General features: G+C 41.8%; 1 protein-coding gene across 3 annotated transcripts in view; it reads left to right on the top strand.

Annotated features, from left to right (window-relative positions):
• The window catches only part of Dse (dermatan sulfate epimerase), a 54,180-nt gene extending 38,279 nt beyond the window's left edge, over positions 1 to 15,901 (top strand). For 2 of the 3 annotated variants that reach the window (XM_090338247.1, XM_090338248.1), the window contains exons 3-6: positions 5,488 to 5,741; positions 9,159 to 9,398; positions 12,083 to 12,290; positions 14,082 to 15,901. In XM_090338247.1, the coding sequence (XP_090194373.1) occupies positions 5,488 to 5,741; positions 9,159 to 9,398; positions 12,083 to 12,290; positions 14,082 to 15,861 (2,482 nt within the window). In that variant the 3' untranslated portion in view covers positions 15,862 to 15,901. Of the gene's footprint in view, positions 1 to 5,487; positions 5,742 to 9,158; positions 9,399 to 12,082; positions 12,291 to 14,081 lie in introns of those variants that run through there. The other variant, XM_090338249.1, reaches the window with a different exon arrangement.
• Positions 15,902 to 16,383: the final 482 nt, after the last annotated feature.

Below are 16,383 nucleotides of genomic sequence, written 5' to 3'. Positions count from 1 at the left end.
TTGAAAGTTGGATCTATTATCACCTTCACCATGAAACAGGTCCCCATCCAGGATGTACATTGTGTGATTATATGGTTTTTGCAACTTCTCAATGACAGATTGACATGCAGTCGGTGGGGTCTACCTGACATTGCCAACACTTCCCCTGGGTTAGAAATAGATTGACCAGCCAGCTCTGAGCTGCTCTTTCTGCCTGCTGGTATCTATCAGGCCTGCCTAGACTTGATGACTGATGTTAAGTTTTCCTTTGTCCACTGCACTCTTGAGCCCCTCATTACTCACAGTCCTTACAGTCACTGGTTTTTATTCAACACATTGGTTTGTAGTAGCATCTGAGTTGCTTATCTGGTTGTCGGGTTGTCTTTTAGGTGCAGCCCAAAAGAAACTTCTTTCCAGAAAACCTCCTAGACTCTGCTGTGAACCTGAAAGTATGATTTAAATGCTCCAGGGAATCCATGCAAGACAGCTATGGGATGTTACAACTGTACTGTAATTCTTACTTATTAGTCTCCCTACTGGCAAATTAGTTCAGACAGACAAACAGATAGACACCAATGGTTCATGCCTAGTTATTTAGGAGGCTGAGATCTGAGGATCATGATTCAAAGCTTGCCCAAGTAGAAAGGTCTGTGAGACTCTTATCTGTCATAAACTACTTATAAAAGCCAGACATGGCACTATAGCACAAGTAGTAGAGCACTAGCCTTAATCAGTACCCAAGCCTTGAATTCTAGCTCCAGGACTGGCACCAAAAAGATTTTTTTTTTTTGCCAGTACCGATGTTTGAACTTAGGACCTCATGCTCACTTGTTATTGTATCACTTAAGCTCTGCCTCCTGCCCAGCTCTTTGCTGGTTATTTCAGAAATTGACACTCAATAGACTTCTCTGCCTACGCTGGCTTCTGTCTCCTGCATCTCAGCTTCCCAAGTAGCTAGGGTTACAAGCTTGAGTATATAGTAATGGTATCCTTACTACAAAGACACTAGTAAATTGTACCCAGTGAATAATTCATATTATTATATTGGAGGCTGGAAAGTCTGAGCATCAAGAGCAGAGGCTCTGAATCTGCGCAGAGCTTTGAATCACTGTGGTGCCTTGGACATCATGGTGGCTCATCTATATGGCCTTACTTTCACTCTGAAGATCTGATGGCCCTCCATCTTTTCTCTCTCAGCTTGTAATCACAGGTACATGGTACCTCTGCCACTTGGATGCTGGTAGAAGGAGAGTTAAGATCGTACCTCTGAGCATATCCATCCAAGACTCTCCAGTTTCCTGTTCTTAGAAGTCCTCCTGTCCTACCCGCTATGATCTTCTCCTAGGTTCCTTGAAATCTGATCTCCATCGTCTTACGTGTATATACTATTCATCAATGTTCCCCATCTGATAACAAGAGAGCTTTTGTTTTGTTCACTTTAAAGCTGCCTTCCAGAAGTCCAAGTGCCCCCCTAGCATTGATTGAATATCAATTTGCCCATGAAAAATTTCACTTCTTTGAAACCAATGGCAGAGGTGTTAAATAAGTTAGAGGCTATGGAGATTAAGGGGGAGATCTGTGGGTCCAGAATTCCTTTGTTTCCAGTCCTGTTCACAAGCTGTGTGATCTGGAGCCTGTAATGTGACTTGCCTATGGCTCAGTTTCCTTACCTTCAAATAAATGAGAGCTAAATATACTTGCCTCTGTCAAACAGTGTCAGATGTTACCTTTAAGTGCTTCTGTTATTATAATACAAAGCCTGTGTTATCATATAAATGGATAGTTTTTTTCTTCCATTGTTTCCAATAGGCTAGGAGCAAATTCCTTTTGGTTATCATGACTCAAAATAAAATGTCAGAACTGGGAGTATGGCCTAATGATAGAGTGCTTGCATAGCGTGCACAAAGCCTAGGGTCTGATTCCTTAGTACCATGTGCACAGAAAAGCCAGCCAGAAGTGATATATGGCTCAAGTGGTAGAACACTAGCCTTCAAAAAGTTCGAGGACAGGGTTCAGGCCCTGAGATCAAGCCCCAGGACTGGCAAAAAATAAAAGAGAGAAGAGCGCATTACATCTTTTCCCTCATTGCAGTTTGTGTTAGTATTCTGTTAAATTGGAAACCACTTGAAAGAGGCCTACAGATCTTCAAAGACATTTGTATTGTAATATTTTATGACTGCTGGGAATGAAATCAAATGTTCTATTATCCATACAAATAAACTCTTTAGTTACACAGGTGTATGATGGTATAGAGTCGCTGACACCTGTGTTACAGCCAGGTGTATATGTGGTCATTGTAGATGTACCGTTACACAGTAGAATGATGCAAGACTGGACAACAATAACTCAGTGCACCATGAGTCAGTGGAGAGCATGTTTCCAGTGCCCTGGCATGTTCCCAAGTGTGCAGTCCGAATTGTTCTTTTCCTAGAAAGTAGGGAATTAATTCACATTCTCAATGTCTTTATAAGCTGGCAAACTGATTTGCTAAAGCAAAGCAGCTTTTTCTGTGACCAAATAATGTTAAAAATGCCTCATCAAGCTTAGATTTTTTTTTGTGGCACTAGCCTGTTATCACCAGGACAGCATACTAGATGTTGAAATTACTACAAAATGCAAAAGGGTCACTCTGGATTCTTATTTTAATAACGTTCACATACTACTTGTAAACAGGGTAGCCTAATTTTATAGGTTTGTTCCTTGCTTTTTCTTCCTATTAAAATTGGTTGTTGAGGGGCTGGGAGTTTGGTCTAATGGTAGAGTGCTTGCCTAGCATGCATGAAGACCCGGGTTCGATTCCTTGGTACCACCAGAAGTGGTGCTAAGGCTCAAATGGTAGAGTTCTAGCCTTGAGAAAAATCCAAGGACAGTCTTCAGGCCCTGAGCTTAAGCCCAGGACTGGCAAAAAAAAAAAAAATGGTTGTTAAGGTGGCTCACACCTATAATCCTAGCTACTCAGGAGGCTGAGAGCTGAGGATCATGGTTCAAAGCCAGCTCAGGTACCAAAGCACATGATACTCTTATCTCCAATTAACCACTAGAAAATGGGAAGTGGGGCTATGGCTCACGGAGCAGGGTGGTAGCCTTGAGCTGAAGAGCTCAGGGACAGTGACTAGGCCCAGAGTTCAAGCCCCATGACCTACAATAAATGGCTGTTGATAGTTTGTTATCATCCACATAGTAATATATGATTGAGATGTTATGAGGGGTGGAAGGGAGGTGAGAGAAACACTCTTGTGGGACTTAAGTCTACATTCCTTTATTTACTAAAAAGAGGAAATGCATGGAAACACATAAAACATTATTGGAACTGGGCAGGAGTATTGAAGTTCTGATAAATAGATGGCTGGGGAAAATCAAACCAGTATTATCTCTAGTGCAAAACATAGAAACTAGAAACTGTAGCCTTGGGGCTGGGAGTTTGGCCTAGTGGTATAGTGCTTACCTTGCATGCACGAAGATCTTGGTTCGATTCCTCAGTATCACATACATAGAAAAATGGCAGAAGTGGTGCTGTGGCTCAAGTGTTAGAGATCTAGCTTTGAGAAAGCCCAAGGACAGTGCTTAGGCCCAACTGGCAAAAAAAAAAAAGAAAAAAGAAAAGAAAAACTATAATCTCTCAGAATATTTTTAAATGTTCTCGATTTGAGAAGAACACTGCATCTTAGTTTTCATTAACTCCTACTAAAAGTTTGCATTTTTTCCAGATGAATAAGAGTAACCAATTATAATATTGGGAAAACCTATTACTTTATTATAGACAACTATCACAGATGTTTTCATATTTCATTGCATATGTGCATATGTTATTAATATCTCAAAATAGCCGGGCAATGATGGGTCATGCCAGTAATCCTAGCTACTAAGAAGATTGTAGTTCCAGCCAGCTGGGGTAGGAAAGTCTGTGAGACTCTTATCTCCAATTTACCAGAAAAAATGCTAGACTGGGAACATGATTAAAGTGGTAGAGAGTCCCAGCTGAGTAAACAGGCCCAGAGGTCGAGAGCCATAGTACTTGCACAAAAATAAATGGATGGATGGATGAATGAATGAATGAATGAATGAATTGATTAAAATTGATTTTTATCACCACTTACCAATTATGAGTATCTCCACTATTAAAGATGGTTAGTATTAATGCCTTATAAAAAATTCTTGTATGGAGGCTGGGAGTTTGGCCTAGTGGTAGAGTGCTTGGCTAGCATGCATGAAGACCCAGGTTCGATTCTTCGGTACCACATACATAGCAAAAGCTGGAAGTGGTGCTGAGGCTCAAGTGGTAGAGCTCTAGCCTTGAGAAAGTCCAAGGACAGTGCTTCAGCCCTGAGCCCAAGCCCAGGACTGGCAAAAAAAATAAAATAAAATAAAAAATAAATAAAATAAAAGTCTTGTATCATTCCTTTTTATAAATATTTAATGATGATGATGATTTTTTTTTTTTTGCCAGTACTGGGGCTTGAACTCAGGGCTTGGGATTTCACAAGGCTAGCACTCTACCACTTAAGCCACAGCACCATTTCCAGCTTTTTCTGTGTATTTGGTATCGGGGAATCAAACCTGGGTCTTCATGCATAATAAGCAAGCATTCTACCACTAGGCCATCCTTATATACTAGTGTGTTATTTCCTTGGAATTGTAAAACATCCCTCAATTGCCAAGGAGGCTTCCTGGCCCAGAACCTTGAGCTGTAGCTCAATTACTAACTGGGTTTTCTTCCACCTGCCAGTATACAGAATACTCTCCATTTGTCTCCTCCTTCTTGGAGATTACACAGTTACATCCTGAACAGTTGATGAGGATTTTCAGGATAATTCCTTCCAGTTCTCATTGCAGATCTGTTTTTGTTTCCTGTTTAATGTGGGCCACACACTGTTGAAATATTTGTAGGATAATGTAGCCAGGAAAACAGAAATTTGGCTCTCTAAGAAATCATGATGAGAGGGGGCCGGGAGTTTGGCCTAGTGGTTAAAGTGCTTGCCTAGCATGCATGAAGACCCGGGTTTGATTCCTTGGTACCACATACATAGAAAAAAGCCGGAAGTGGTGCTGAGGCTCAAGTGGTAGAGCTCTAGCCTTGAGAAAGTCCAAGGACAGTACTCAGATCCTGAGCTCAAGCCCAGGACTGGCAAAAAAAAAAAAAAGAAAAGAAAAAAAAAGAAATCATGATGAGAAACTTCCTAGAAGTCAGCTTTCAGATGTCTGTGGAAGGGTTAGAAGGCCTTTGAGAGGCAGTGCAGCTCATTTTAGGGAAAGAATGAGATGTATAAATTCCACTGTAGAATCAGCTTCCACAGGTCATCTCACTTTACAGCTGTTCTTCTGCCAGTTGAGCTGAACTCTCAATCCTGACAGACCCGCTGGCGTCTGCTGTGGAGGGAGTGAGTGGTATGTCATTAAACCCCTTGGCTCTGTCGTGATTTCTTTTGGAGCAGTAGACTCTTGAGAAGAGCGATGAAAACTCTGAGCCCTTATTGTGCCCTCATTTCCACGGTTTATTTTTCTTCACAGGTTGGTGAAAGATGCCTCTTGGGATGAAGTCCCACTTGCACACTCCCTGGTGGGTTTTGCCACTGCTTATGACTTCTTGTACAACTATCTGAGCAAGACACAACAGGAGAAGTTTCTTGAAGTGATTGCCAATGCCTCAGGCTACATGTATGAAACTTCCTACCGGAGAGGATGGGGCTTTCAGTACCTGCACAATCATCAGCCCACCAACTGCATGGCTTTGCTCACAGGAAGCCTAGTTCTGATGAATCAAGGTGGGTGTGAGCTCGCAGTGGTCAGGTGATGTCTGAGTTGCCATCAGTCTTTGTTACCGTGTAGCATCTCAATGACTATTCTTGGGTGCATGTTTATACTTGGATCCTCACAAGGCCCAACAGATGAAGAATACACAGGGCTTCTCTCAGTTAATTAAGGGATATCTCCTTCTTCATTTCTGCTGGTTCTATTAGCTTGTGGGTTATTTAATTATGGCTTATGATTGTCCTGTGTTTATTTTTTCCAGAGAACTTTACAATGAAGACACCCATCCTAGGAGAAATGAGGTTACTGAAAACTAAATAGGTGTTTTGTTATATGAAAAGAATATTCCTCTCAAACAGCTGTGAATCATAGCACCACTTTTTTTCTTTCTCCAAACACTTGAGACAACTAGATGAGATCACAATGTGACAAAAGTAACTTTTTTTTTTTTTGGCCAGGCCTGGGGCTTGAACTTGGGTTCTGAGCACTGTCCTTGACCCTTTTTGCTCAAGGCTAGCACTCTGCCACTTGAGCCACAGCACCACTTCCAGCTTTTTCTGAGTATGCATGCTAGGCAAGCATTCTATCACTAGGCTACGTTCCCGGCCACTTCTGGCTTTTTCTATGTATGTGGTTCCAAGGAATCAAACATGGCTTTTTGTAGATGCCAGGCAAGCACTCTACCACTAGGCCAAATTCCTAAGCAAAAAGTAACTTTTGTGGCTTGTACAGCTACTTTTTATTATCACACTATGTAATTGTCAATGTTGTATTTTCTTCTGTAATCTAAATTAGAACTCCTGTGGAAATCTATAAATGACTAGTATTACATTTCAGAAAAATAAATTGGGGGAAACTTGGGAAAAGTGAAGGAAGGAGGTGACGCTGTCCAAAAACATTAATGTACTCATTACCTGACTTATGAAATAGATACCCTACTCTATGACACCATAATAATAACATTATAATTTAAAAAGAAAAGCAGCTCATAGTGAATTATTAGAATATTAAATATATACCAGAGCTTAGAAATTTAAAAGAATTTAATGCTTGGGGTTTTTTTTTGGGGGGGGGCTGGGACTTGAACTCTATGCCTGAGTGTTGTTCCTGAGCTCTTCATCTGAAGGCTACTGCCCTACCCCTTGAGCCACAGCCCTGCTTCTGGTTTTCTGGTGGTTAATTGGAGATAAAGAGTCTCACAGACTTTAGTGCCCGAACTGGCTTTGAACTGTGATCCTTAGCTCTCAGCCCACTGAGTAGCTAGAATTACCACGCCTGACATAATGCTTGTTTTTATTCCCCCATAAGAATGAATGAACAAACATTTTATATATTATTCAACAACAGATTTTACCCAAATCTAGCTTTCTGCCTTGGCACTTCACAGCATCAACTTAGTTACAATTACTTATAATTAAGACTTACAGGAAAAACTTAATAACAGTATCAATTTCTTGTTCTGACAGAAGTTTGTAGTCTACAAAGTATTTTGGTAGACATTGCCTGGTGAAGAGTTAAAGGAAATCACGTACTGTAGTATCCAGAGACTTGAGACACCATTACTGTCTGTGGAGATGGAAGACATGGAGAGGGAAAAGATGATTACTGGACTTTGAAATCCATAGGCTAGAGAGCAGAGATGGGAAACTGTGGGACAGCATGACCATTGTGGAGTGATGTGGCAGTAGGAGCCAGGCTGTGATTACTAAAACCTCTGTGCTGCCAGGTCAGGAAAAATATGTCTGTGGCACTTTGCTTGGAAGCTGTTGGTACCCGAGTGTCTATAAACCTCAGTGTAGCTGAGCCCCACCTTGTTGGCCAAAGTAGAATAGTCAGCGCTCAGGTGACACATTTGTAGGACTAAAGCAATAGGCTCCACCCATGGGTAGAGCTTTGTGTGTTTTACAAAGAAATGAACAAAATAGACCAAACCTTTAAATCCTAGATGAAGATTATATTGGTTTATTTTGAGTCATATGGCCAAGGTCTAGAACAAGTCAGCCTTTCCATAGTTTGGGATTAACAAGGCATAACTGTGATCATTAAAAGGATTAAGTAAGGTTCTGTTCAGTGCTGTGTAAATTAGACATGTTGTAGACATGTGAGTTGTTATTGTTGCTTAAAAGTGAGGATGTCTCAATCTCAAGCCAGAAGATGGTGTAAAGTTTTTAGACTTCGAATTTTCAGTGGGGACACTGGAAAAAAAATGCGAGAGGTGGAAGAAGTACTTGAACAAAATCCTGCAGCTCATACTTTGGCAGGCTCGTGATTGCCAGATGATTTTTCACCATTAGATTTCCATTTCAGTGGCTTGTCAGCCCTGCTGTGCTGCGTTTTAGATCCTGTGCTTTTTGAAACTAAAGACTTTCACATTTATTGTGTTTTGCTGAGTACAATAAATTATGTAAAATAATGATACAAAGTGACAAACTACAAAGGTATTTTCAAGCATTTCTTAGGAAAATTGAATAGGAGTCGCAAGGTCCAAATCGTCTTATGCACAGATAGATGCAATTTATTCTTACTTGTGAAAATTTCTTGATACTTTCTTAAGTATTTAATTCTAAATATTTAATAAATAACTTGTATTGAAGAACTTTGTAATATGTCATGAGATTACTAAATACCTTGACTAAAGGGACATTATTTATAATGTAGGCAAGAATTTTACAAAATGCAATTTGTAATCTTAGAAAAATCTTAGGAATTTTTTTGGCAGTCCTGGTGCTTTAATTTAGGGTCTGGGCACTATACTCACAGGGTTTTATTTTTTATTTTATTTTATTTTATTGTCCAGGTGATGTACAGAGGGGTAACAGTTACATATGTAAGTTAGTGAGTGCATTTCTGGTCAAACATTGTTACTCCTCCCTCATTTTTCTCCTACTTCCCCTCCCCATCCAATAGTCCCATCCCCCAGTCTGTAAAGTTTCATTTCCAATATAGTGTCTTGAGAGTATTGCTGTTGACTTGAAACACTGCTACACTGTTGGTGGGCATGTAAACTTGTTTAGCCACTCTAGAAAGCAGCATGGAGGTTCCTCAAAAGACTAACCACAGACCTGCCTCTAACCCAGCAGTCCTACTTTTGGGCATTTACTCAAATGACCACTGACAAGACCATGTGAAAGCTACCAGCACAACCATGTTCATTGCAGCTTTCTTTACCATAGCTAAGATATTGAACCAACTCAAAAGCTCCTCAGTAGGTGAATGGATCAAGAAAATGTCACACACACACACACACAATGGAATTCTATACTGCCATTAGAAAGAAAAATATTGCCCTATTCCTAAGGAAATGGAAAGACTTGAAAGAAAATCATGTTAAATGAAGTAAGCCAGACCCAGAAACATTTGTAATAATTCATAGGGCTTTATTTGTTTATATTTTATTATACCCATTATATCATGTGTTTTTTCCTCTTCAGGGTACCTTCAAGAGGCTTACTTGTGGACCAAACAAGTTCTGACCATCATGGAGAAATCTCTGGTTCTTCTCCGAGAGGTGACAGATGGCTCCCTCTATGAAGGAGTTGCTTATGGCAGCTACACCACCAGATCACTCTTCCAGTACATGTTTCTTGTCCAGAGACACTTTGACATCAACCACTTTGGCCATCCATGGCTTAAGAAACACTTCGCCTTTATGTATAGAACCATCTTGCCAGGTATGGTAAGGAGGCCAAAGTTTGGAATTCAAGTATTTAGTTTGCTTAGTGGCACTGGGCCTTAAACTCAGAGCCTCACACTTACTAGGTAGGTGCTATACTTGAACCATGCTCCTAGCCTTCATTTTTGCTGTTTTGGAGTTGGAATCTTGTGGAATTTTCTCCCTGGGGTGACCTGGAGCTGTCACCAGATTGCAGCCTTCTTCGCTGAGATTGCAGCTAAGGGTATAGGAATGAACCACCAGTGGCTGGAACTTTTTATTTTTACTTTTATTTAATCACATAAAAGTTGAATTCAAGAGCTGCATGTAGCCAGGACATTTTGGGAGCTAACATGAGGATATGTGACTTAGGTATTATAAAGCTTATGTATCAAATATATTCTCCTAGTTTCCACTGTACTTTGTTTTTTGCATTTATGTGAATTTGAATATTCAGAAGTGTTCATGAAAATAATGAATCAAAATGAGATATTAATGATTATATCCCAGTTTTTTTTATTCTGTGATTCCTGCTCAATTCTATTGCATTTTAAAATTGTTTCTTCCAAGTTACACAGGCATGATTCAAAAGGAAAGATTATACCTACACATTTGAGTTGAGCCTTTAGTATTTTCTTTAAATATTTTATAGAAATAAATGGGATAGAATATTAAAAAGGCAAAAAGAGCAATTTGCTATAAAATACCTAATTTCATATTGCTTTGTAATTTAGCTTCTCAGAGAAATGGCCCTAAAACACAAGTGTGTGTATGTTAGTAATTTGTTCATTTCTAAGAGAGCTTTCTTTATAATTCCCCTTATATCTAAACCTGGACTAACATATTAGAGAAAGTTCAAGAGGTCAGTTTTCCTCAGAATAGATATTTTCCCTTTGAGAAATACAATTTTTATTTGGTAATTCTAGACCTCTAATAGAGAATTCAGTAGCCAGCTATCTCAGGGCTTGGGTGTACCCTGAGCTGTGAATGGGGACTCTTCCTGTGCTAGGAAGAACAGTAGGAAAACCTCTAAGAGGAACACTTCACATATTTGTTTATGAATCCACTGTACTTTTATTGAACATCAATATGTTAGGCATTGTAATCAGAGGATTTCAAGAGGACTAAAATATATCTTCTGGGCTGGGAGTTTGGCCTAGTGGTAGAGTGCTTGCCTAGCATGCACGAAGACCTGGGTTCGATTCCTTGGTACCATATACTTAGAAAAAGCCAGAAGTGGTGCTGAGGCTCAAGTGGTAGAGTTCTAGCCTTGAGAAAGTCCAAGGACAGTCCTCAGGCCCCGAGCTTAAGCCCAGAACTGGGGGGAAAAAAAAAAATATATATATATATATATATACACATACATATATATATCGTCTACTCAGTTGAAAAGGGTATTTTTGAATGTCATATTTTATAAATAAGATGTTTTTGGAAGAGCATTTACTAAACTATTAGAAAGCAAGATTATTTGCTTTAAATCATGTAGACACAATAACAGTAAGATTTTAGAAGCGACTTTGGGTTTTGGTTCTTTTTTTTTTTTTTTTTTGCATTTGCTTTTTCTTTTTCTTCCTGTTACCTTTGACACACTGGTAATGATCATTTCTGTTTGTTTTAGAGTTTTCTTCTGTTCTGGTTTGTGTGTACCTGTAGTGTATCCTGTCTTGGGTTTGTTTTTCTTCTCTTTTCTAGTGATGACTCCTTATTTGAAGAGTCATGCATTTTCTCTTGGTTAAGCTTCTGCTGTCCATGTATATTGAATCTCTCCTGGGAATTGAGTTCTTATCAATTTATATACAATATGATTTTTCCATTTTTCCTTTCCTTTTTTTCTTTTCTTTTTTCTTTTTGGTGGGTCCTGGAGCTTGAACCCTGGGCTTGGGCGCTGTCCCTGAGCTCTTCAGCTCGACTACCACCCTACCCCTGTAGCCACAGCTCCACTTCCCATTTTCTAGTGATTAATTGGAGATAAAAGTCTCAGGCCCGCCTGGCTGGCTTTGAACCAAGATCCTCAGATCTCAGCCTCCTGAGTAGCTAGGATTACAGGTGTGAGCCACTGTGCCCTGCATCAGCGGCGGATTATTCCTCCTCCTCCTCCTCTTCTTCTTCTTCTTCTTCTTCTTCTTCTTCTTCTTCTTCTTCTTCTTCTTCTCCTCCTCCTCCTCCTCCTCCTCCTCCCCCTCCTCCTCCTCCTCCTCCTCCTCCTCCTCCTCCTCCTCCTCCTCCTCTTCCTCCTCCTCCTCCTTTTGAAGCCAATTTAAAGCACGTCACACTGTTATCTCTTCTAGAATATAGGTCAGGCTTTGACAGACTTCGTGCTCATTCAAGGCTGAGGAACTTGCCATTCTCGAGGGGATACCCATGCACAGATGCAAATAGTATTGTGCATGGTGTGGACTTTGGAAAACAAAGAAGAGGTGCAGCATATACACACACTGATAGGTGTGACCCCTGTTACCAATGAATGACGAAGTTGCCACAGACAGAGGCTGTGCACAAGATCTGTGGTAGACTCTCAGGGAGATGTTGATGGCCTAGTTTGGCATAGAACATGGACAGTATCTTGTTTGTTTTTTATTTTTAATCTAAGATACATAATTTTTTTCAAATTTCTAACTAGGTTTGAAGATAATTATGTAGCTCTTTCTGGGAAATCTAGTTTTAAACTTATCTCTAATGTTTTACAATGTCTTCCTTTAGGATTTCAAAGAACAGTGGCTATTGCAGACTCAAATTACAACTGGTTTTATGGTCCAGAAAGCCAGTTAGTGTTCCTGGATAAATTTGTCCTGCGTAATGGCAGTGGAAACTGGCTGGCTGACCAAATCAGGAAGAACCGTGTAGTGGAAGGCCCAGGGACACCTTCCAAAGGACAGCGCTGGTGTACCCTGCACACAGAGTTTCTCTGGTATGGCACATTGGACTATTCATGTATTTTGCATTTTAAAAGACAACTAATCTAAAAAAATCTTGCTCATGTCACCTGAGTATGTGCAGCATCAGTTCGAATCTCATCAGTGTCTTAAAACTCACTTAGGAATGTTTCTTCACATGTAAGATCTGATTATTGTTCCCAGTTCTTTGAGATGTGTTAGGGCTGCAGTTTGTCACAGATAGACAGACTTTGATTTCATATCATTTAAAAATAAATCATGGGAGGATAAAATCCACAAAATTTAAGCCTAGTTATTCTGATAATTACGCCAAAGAGAGTAGTCAAATACCTTGTTTTGGTAACTGGTACATTATAATCTTTTAATAGCAATACTATTCTGAAACTTTCAGAAGTGTTTTAAAGTATTTTACAGTATTTGACAGCTTCACTTTGATAATAAAAAGGCCATGTAATTTTTTTTTGCCATAATCTTTTAAGCTCAGGAAAAGCTTGGATCTCCCTTTTTAAGTATTGCCAAATATATTGTTAGCACCCATTAGGCTAAAATCAGAATGATAGAGAAGGAGCTGGTCAGTAATCCTTGATGCCTTTTGGAGATATTGAAATCATCTTTCAATTCCACAATAAGTCTTGTATAGTGTATTTCTCTTTATTTTCTTTCAGAGTTTAAACAATAAAGGAGAAAAAATAGGAAATTTGTGACTGTGTATACTATAACTAGCATTTTTAAGCTACTTTACCTGTGGCCTAAAAATTAAAATGCAGCTGTTCCTTTTCAAGTAAGATGGGTGGAATAACTAATAGTGTTTTCACTTACCTATAACTAAACAATGAAGAGCATTCTTTAAAGTGACTCCAGGTGTTAGGTTAATGTTAAATCTAACTTCAGTTAAAAATCTGCCTTTATAGGACTATACAAATCAACCCCCCCCCTAAAAGAAAATCTCAGAGGAAGAGGACTAAAACACTGATGATATGATAGGTGATTGAATCACTAGGTAAAAGTATATATGAGTTAACAACATAAGTCTCCCTCTTCTCCCTTGACCAGAAAAATCACATGACTCTGACTAGGAGCTATCCCAAGTCATTAAAAATAACACTTAAGTGCTCTATTACTTCATAATAAGCATTTCTTATAAATTAAAGGAAAGAACATTTGTTATTTTTTTAAATGGCATTATGTGCAAATTAAAACAAAACCAAAATCTTTGGATGTAGACTTAGCCATGCTAACCACAGTTTTAAACCATCCATTATTAATTTCCTGGAATTACATCCATTTGTATTTTTAGATATGTTATAGGCAATAAACAATATGTCAAATGCTACCCTATTTTAATTTATATTTTTTAGAGGAACTGATTAATTGCAAACCAAACATTCAGTAATAGAATAATTCATTATAAGTCACAGCTAGTTTTAGAGTTCAGATCCTAATCTGAGGTCCCTAGAAGTGCTAAAATTCTAGTAAGCAGTTATTTTCATGGTAGCTTAAAACTGCCTAGAGAAGAAGGTCCGTGGAGAGAAGGCTGAAACTAAGGACTGGAAATGATAAAGATGTACCCTCTTCTGATTGATCACCACCTGTAGTTTTCCCTTCTACATGCTCATTCTCACCGTGTTTCCAGGAATTTCCCCAGCAGTCAAAGCTGTCAGTGCTCCGGGAGTGTCTGTGAGTCCTTTCTTCTGGCCACATTGTCGCCTGACATCACAGTTCTGACGCTGGTTATATTTTTCCTTCTACTTGGAAGCCATTGATTTTTCTTTCCTTTTTTTTATTTTTGGTAACAATCCCTTCAGGTACGATGCCAGCTTGAACTCGGTTCCCCCTCCAGACTTTGGCACCCCTGTGTTGCATCACTTCGAAGACTGGGGTGTTGTGACTTACGGAAGCGCCCTGCCTGCGGAAATCAACCGATCGTTCCTGTCCTTCAAGTCGGGAAAACTGGGGGGACGTGCCATCTACGACATTGTCCACGGAAACAAATACAAAGAGTGGATCAAAGGCTGGAGGAATTTCAACGCCGGGCACGAACACCCGGACCAAAACTCCTTCACCTTCGCCCCCAACGGCGTGCCTTTCATTACCGAGGCCCTGTACGGGCCCAAGTACACCTTCTTAAACAACGTGCTCATGTTCTCCCCCGCCGTGTCCCAGAGCTGCTTCGCGCCCTGGGAGGGTCAGGTCACGGAAGACTGTGCCTCCAAGTGGTCCAAATACAAGCACGACCAGGCCGCCAGCTGTCAGGGCAGGGTGGTGGCAGCCATGGAGAAGGACGGGGTGGTTTTTATCCGGGGAGAAGGGGTGGGCGCCTACCACCCTCAGCTGCACTTGAAAACCATCCAGAGAAATCTGATCCTCCTGCACCCCCAGCTGCTGCTCCTGGTGGACCAGATCCGCCTCGGGGAGCAGAGTCCCCTGCGCACGGCCGCCAGTTTCTTCCACAACGTGGACACGCCCTTCGAGGAGACGGTCGTGGACGGGGTCCACGGGGCTTTCATCCGGCAGCGCGACGGCCTGTATAAGATGTACTGGATGGACGACACTGGCTCCAGTGAGCGGGCCACCCTGGCCTCGGTGACCTACCCTCGGGGCTATCCCTACAATGGCACCAACTACGTGAACGTCACCCTGCGCCTGCGCGGGCCCCTCACCAGGGCGGCCTACCTCTTCATCGGGCCCTCCGTGGACGTGCAGAGCTTCAGCCTGCACGGGGACCCGCGGCGGCTCGACGTGTTCGTGGCCTCCCGCCAGCACGCCTACGCCGTCTACCTGTGGACGGGGGAGGAGGGCGCGGGGCCCGGCCAGGGCGTGGGGCGGCCAGCCCTGGCGCACGTCGTGGCGGATCGCCGGGAGATCCTGTTCGAAGGGAAGGCGGCCGACCCGAGCACCCCGGCCCCCGAGGTGCAGGACTACACGGCCATCGTGGAGCGCAACTTGCAGCATTTCAAGCCGGTGTTCCAGCTACTGGAGAAGCAGATCCTGTCTCGGGTCCGGAACACCGCTAGCTTCAGGAAGACAGCCGAACGCCTGCTGCGGTTCTCGGACAAGAGGGAGACGGAGGAGGCCATCGACCGGCTCTTTGCCGTCTCCCGGCGGCAGCAGCGGCAGCAGCAGCAAAGCCGATTGAAGAAGGGCCGGAGGGCGGGCCGGCGCTCCCCGTTCGTGGACGCTGTCCCCGATATCTTCGCACAGATCGAGGACAACGAGAAGAAGATCCGCCAGAAAGCTCAGATCCTGGCGCAGAGAGACGTCCCCCGGGACGAGGACGAAGAGATGAAAGACCTTTTAGATCTTGCAGACGTGACATACGGAAAGCACCCGGGTGGAGGCCCCTGGGGACCCCGGCGGATGGTGACAGCCGCCCACAGCGGCCGGGGACCGGCCCTGTCTGCCTCCTACACCAGACTGTTCTTGATGCTGAACATTGCGATTTTCTTCGTCATGTTAGCAATGCAACTGACTTATTTCCAGAGGGCGCAGAGCCTGCACGGCCAGAGATGTCTCTATGCGGTCCTTCTCGTCGATAGCTGTATTCTACTGTGGTTGTACTCTTCCTGTTCCCAGTCTCAATGCTAGCATTGAAGCCATCCCTGGCCTGATCGTTTATGACCTTGGGGGGGGGATGACAATTCGCCTCAATTGGTTACTGTCCCCATCTCCTCTAAGAAACAAAGGGAAGGCGTTATTACTCAACAGTGGAGGAATGTGGAGAAATCAGAATGAGAGCAGGTGAAGTACTTATCCAAGGTGGAAGAGTAGCTTGGTTGCTCTCCAGTGTATCTGGAACTATTTGGCTTTGCTGATTTAGCAGCTGGTATAATATGCTCATAGCAGAAAAGGAAAAAAAGAAATCTGCATCTGAGGGAATATTTTTTTTCTTAAGATGAAAAGGTTAGCTAGAATTTTTTTTTTAATCATTAATTTAAACTTGTTAGTAGTTTTCTCCATACTCTTATGGAGAAAAAGGATGACGTATATAGTCCCAAAGTCTCCAACTTTTTTATTTTATTTTATTTTTTGCTAGTTGTGGAGCTTGAACTCAGGGCCTGAGCACTATCCTTGGGCTTTTCTCAAGGCTAGCACTCTGCCACTTGAGCC

This window comes from Megascapheus bottae, chromosome 8 (genome assembly GCF_031878675.1).
Source record: "Megascapheus bottae isolate mThoBot1 chromosome 8, mThoBot2.hap1, whole genome shotgun sequence".
NCBI classification, from domain to species: domain Eukaryota; kingdom Metazoa; phylum Chordata; class Mammalia; order Rodentia; family Geomyidae; genus Megascapheus; species Megascapheus bottae.
This window is presented reverse-complemented; position numbering and strand designations above follow the sequence as displayed.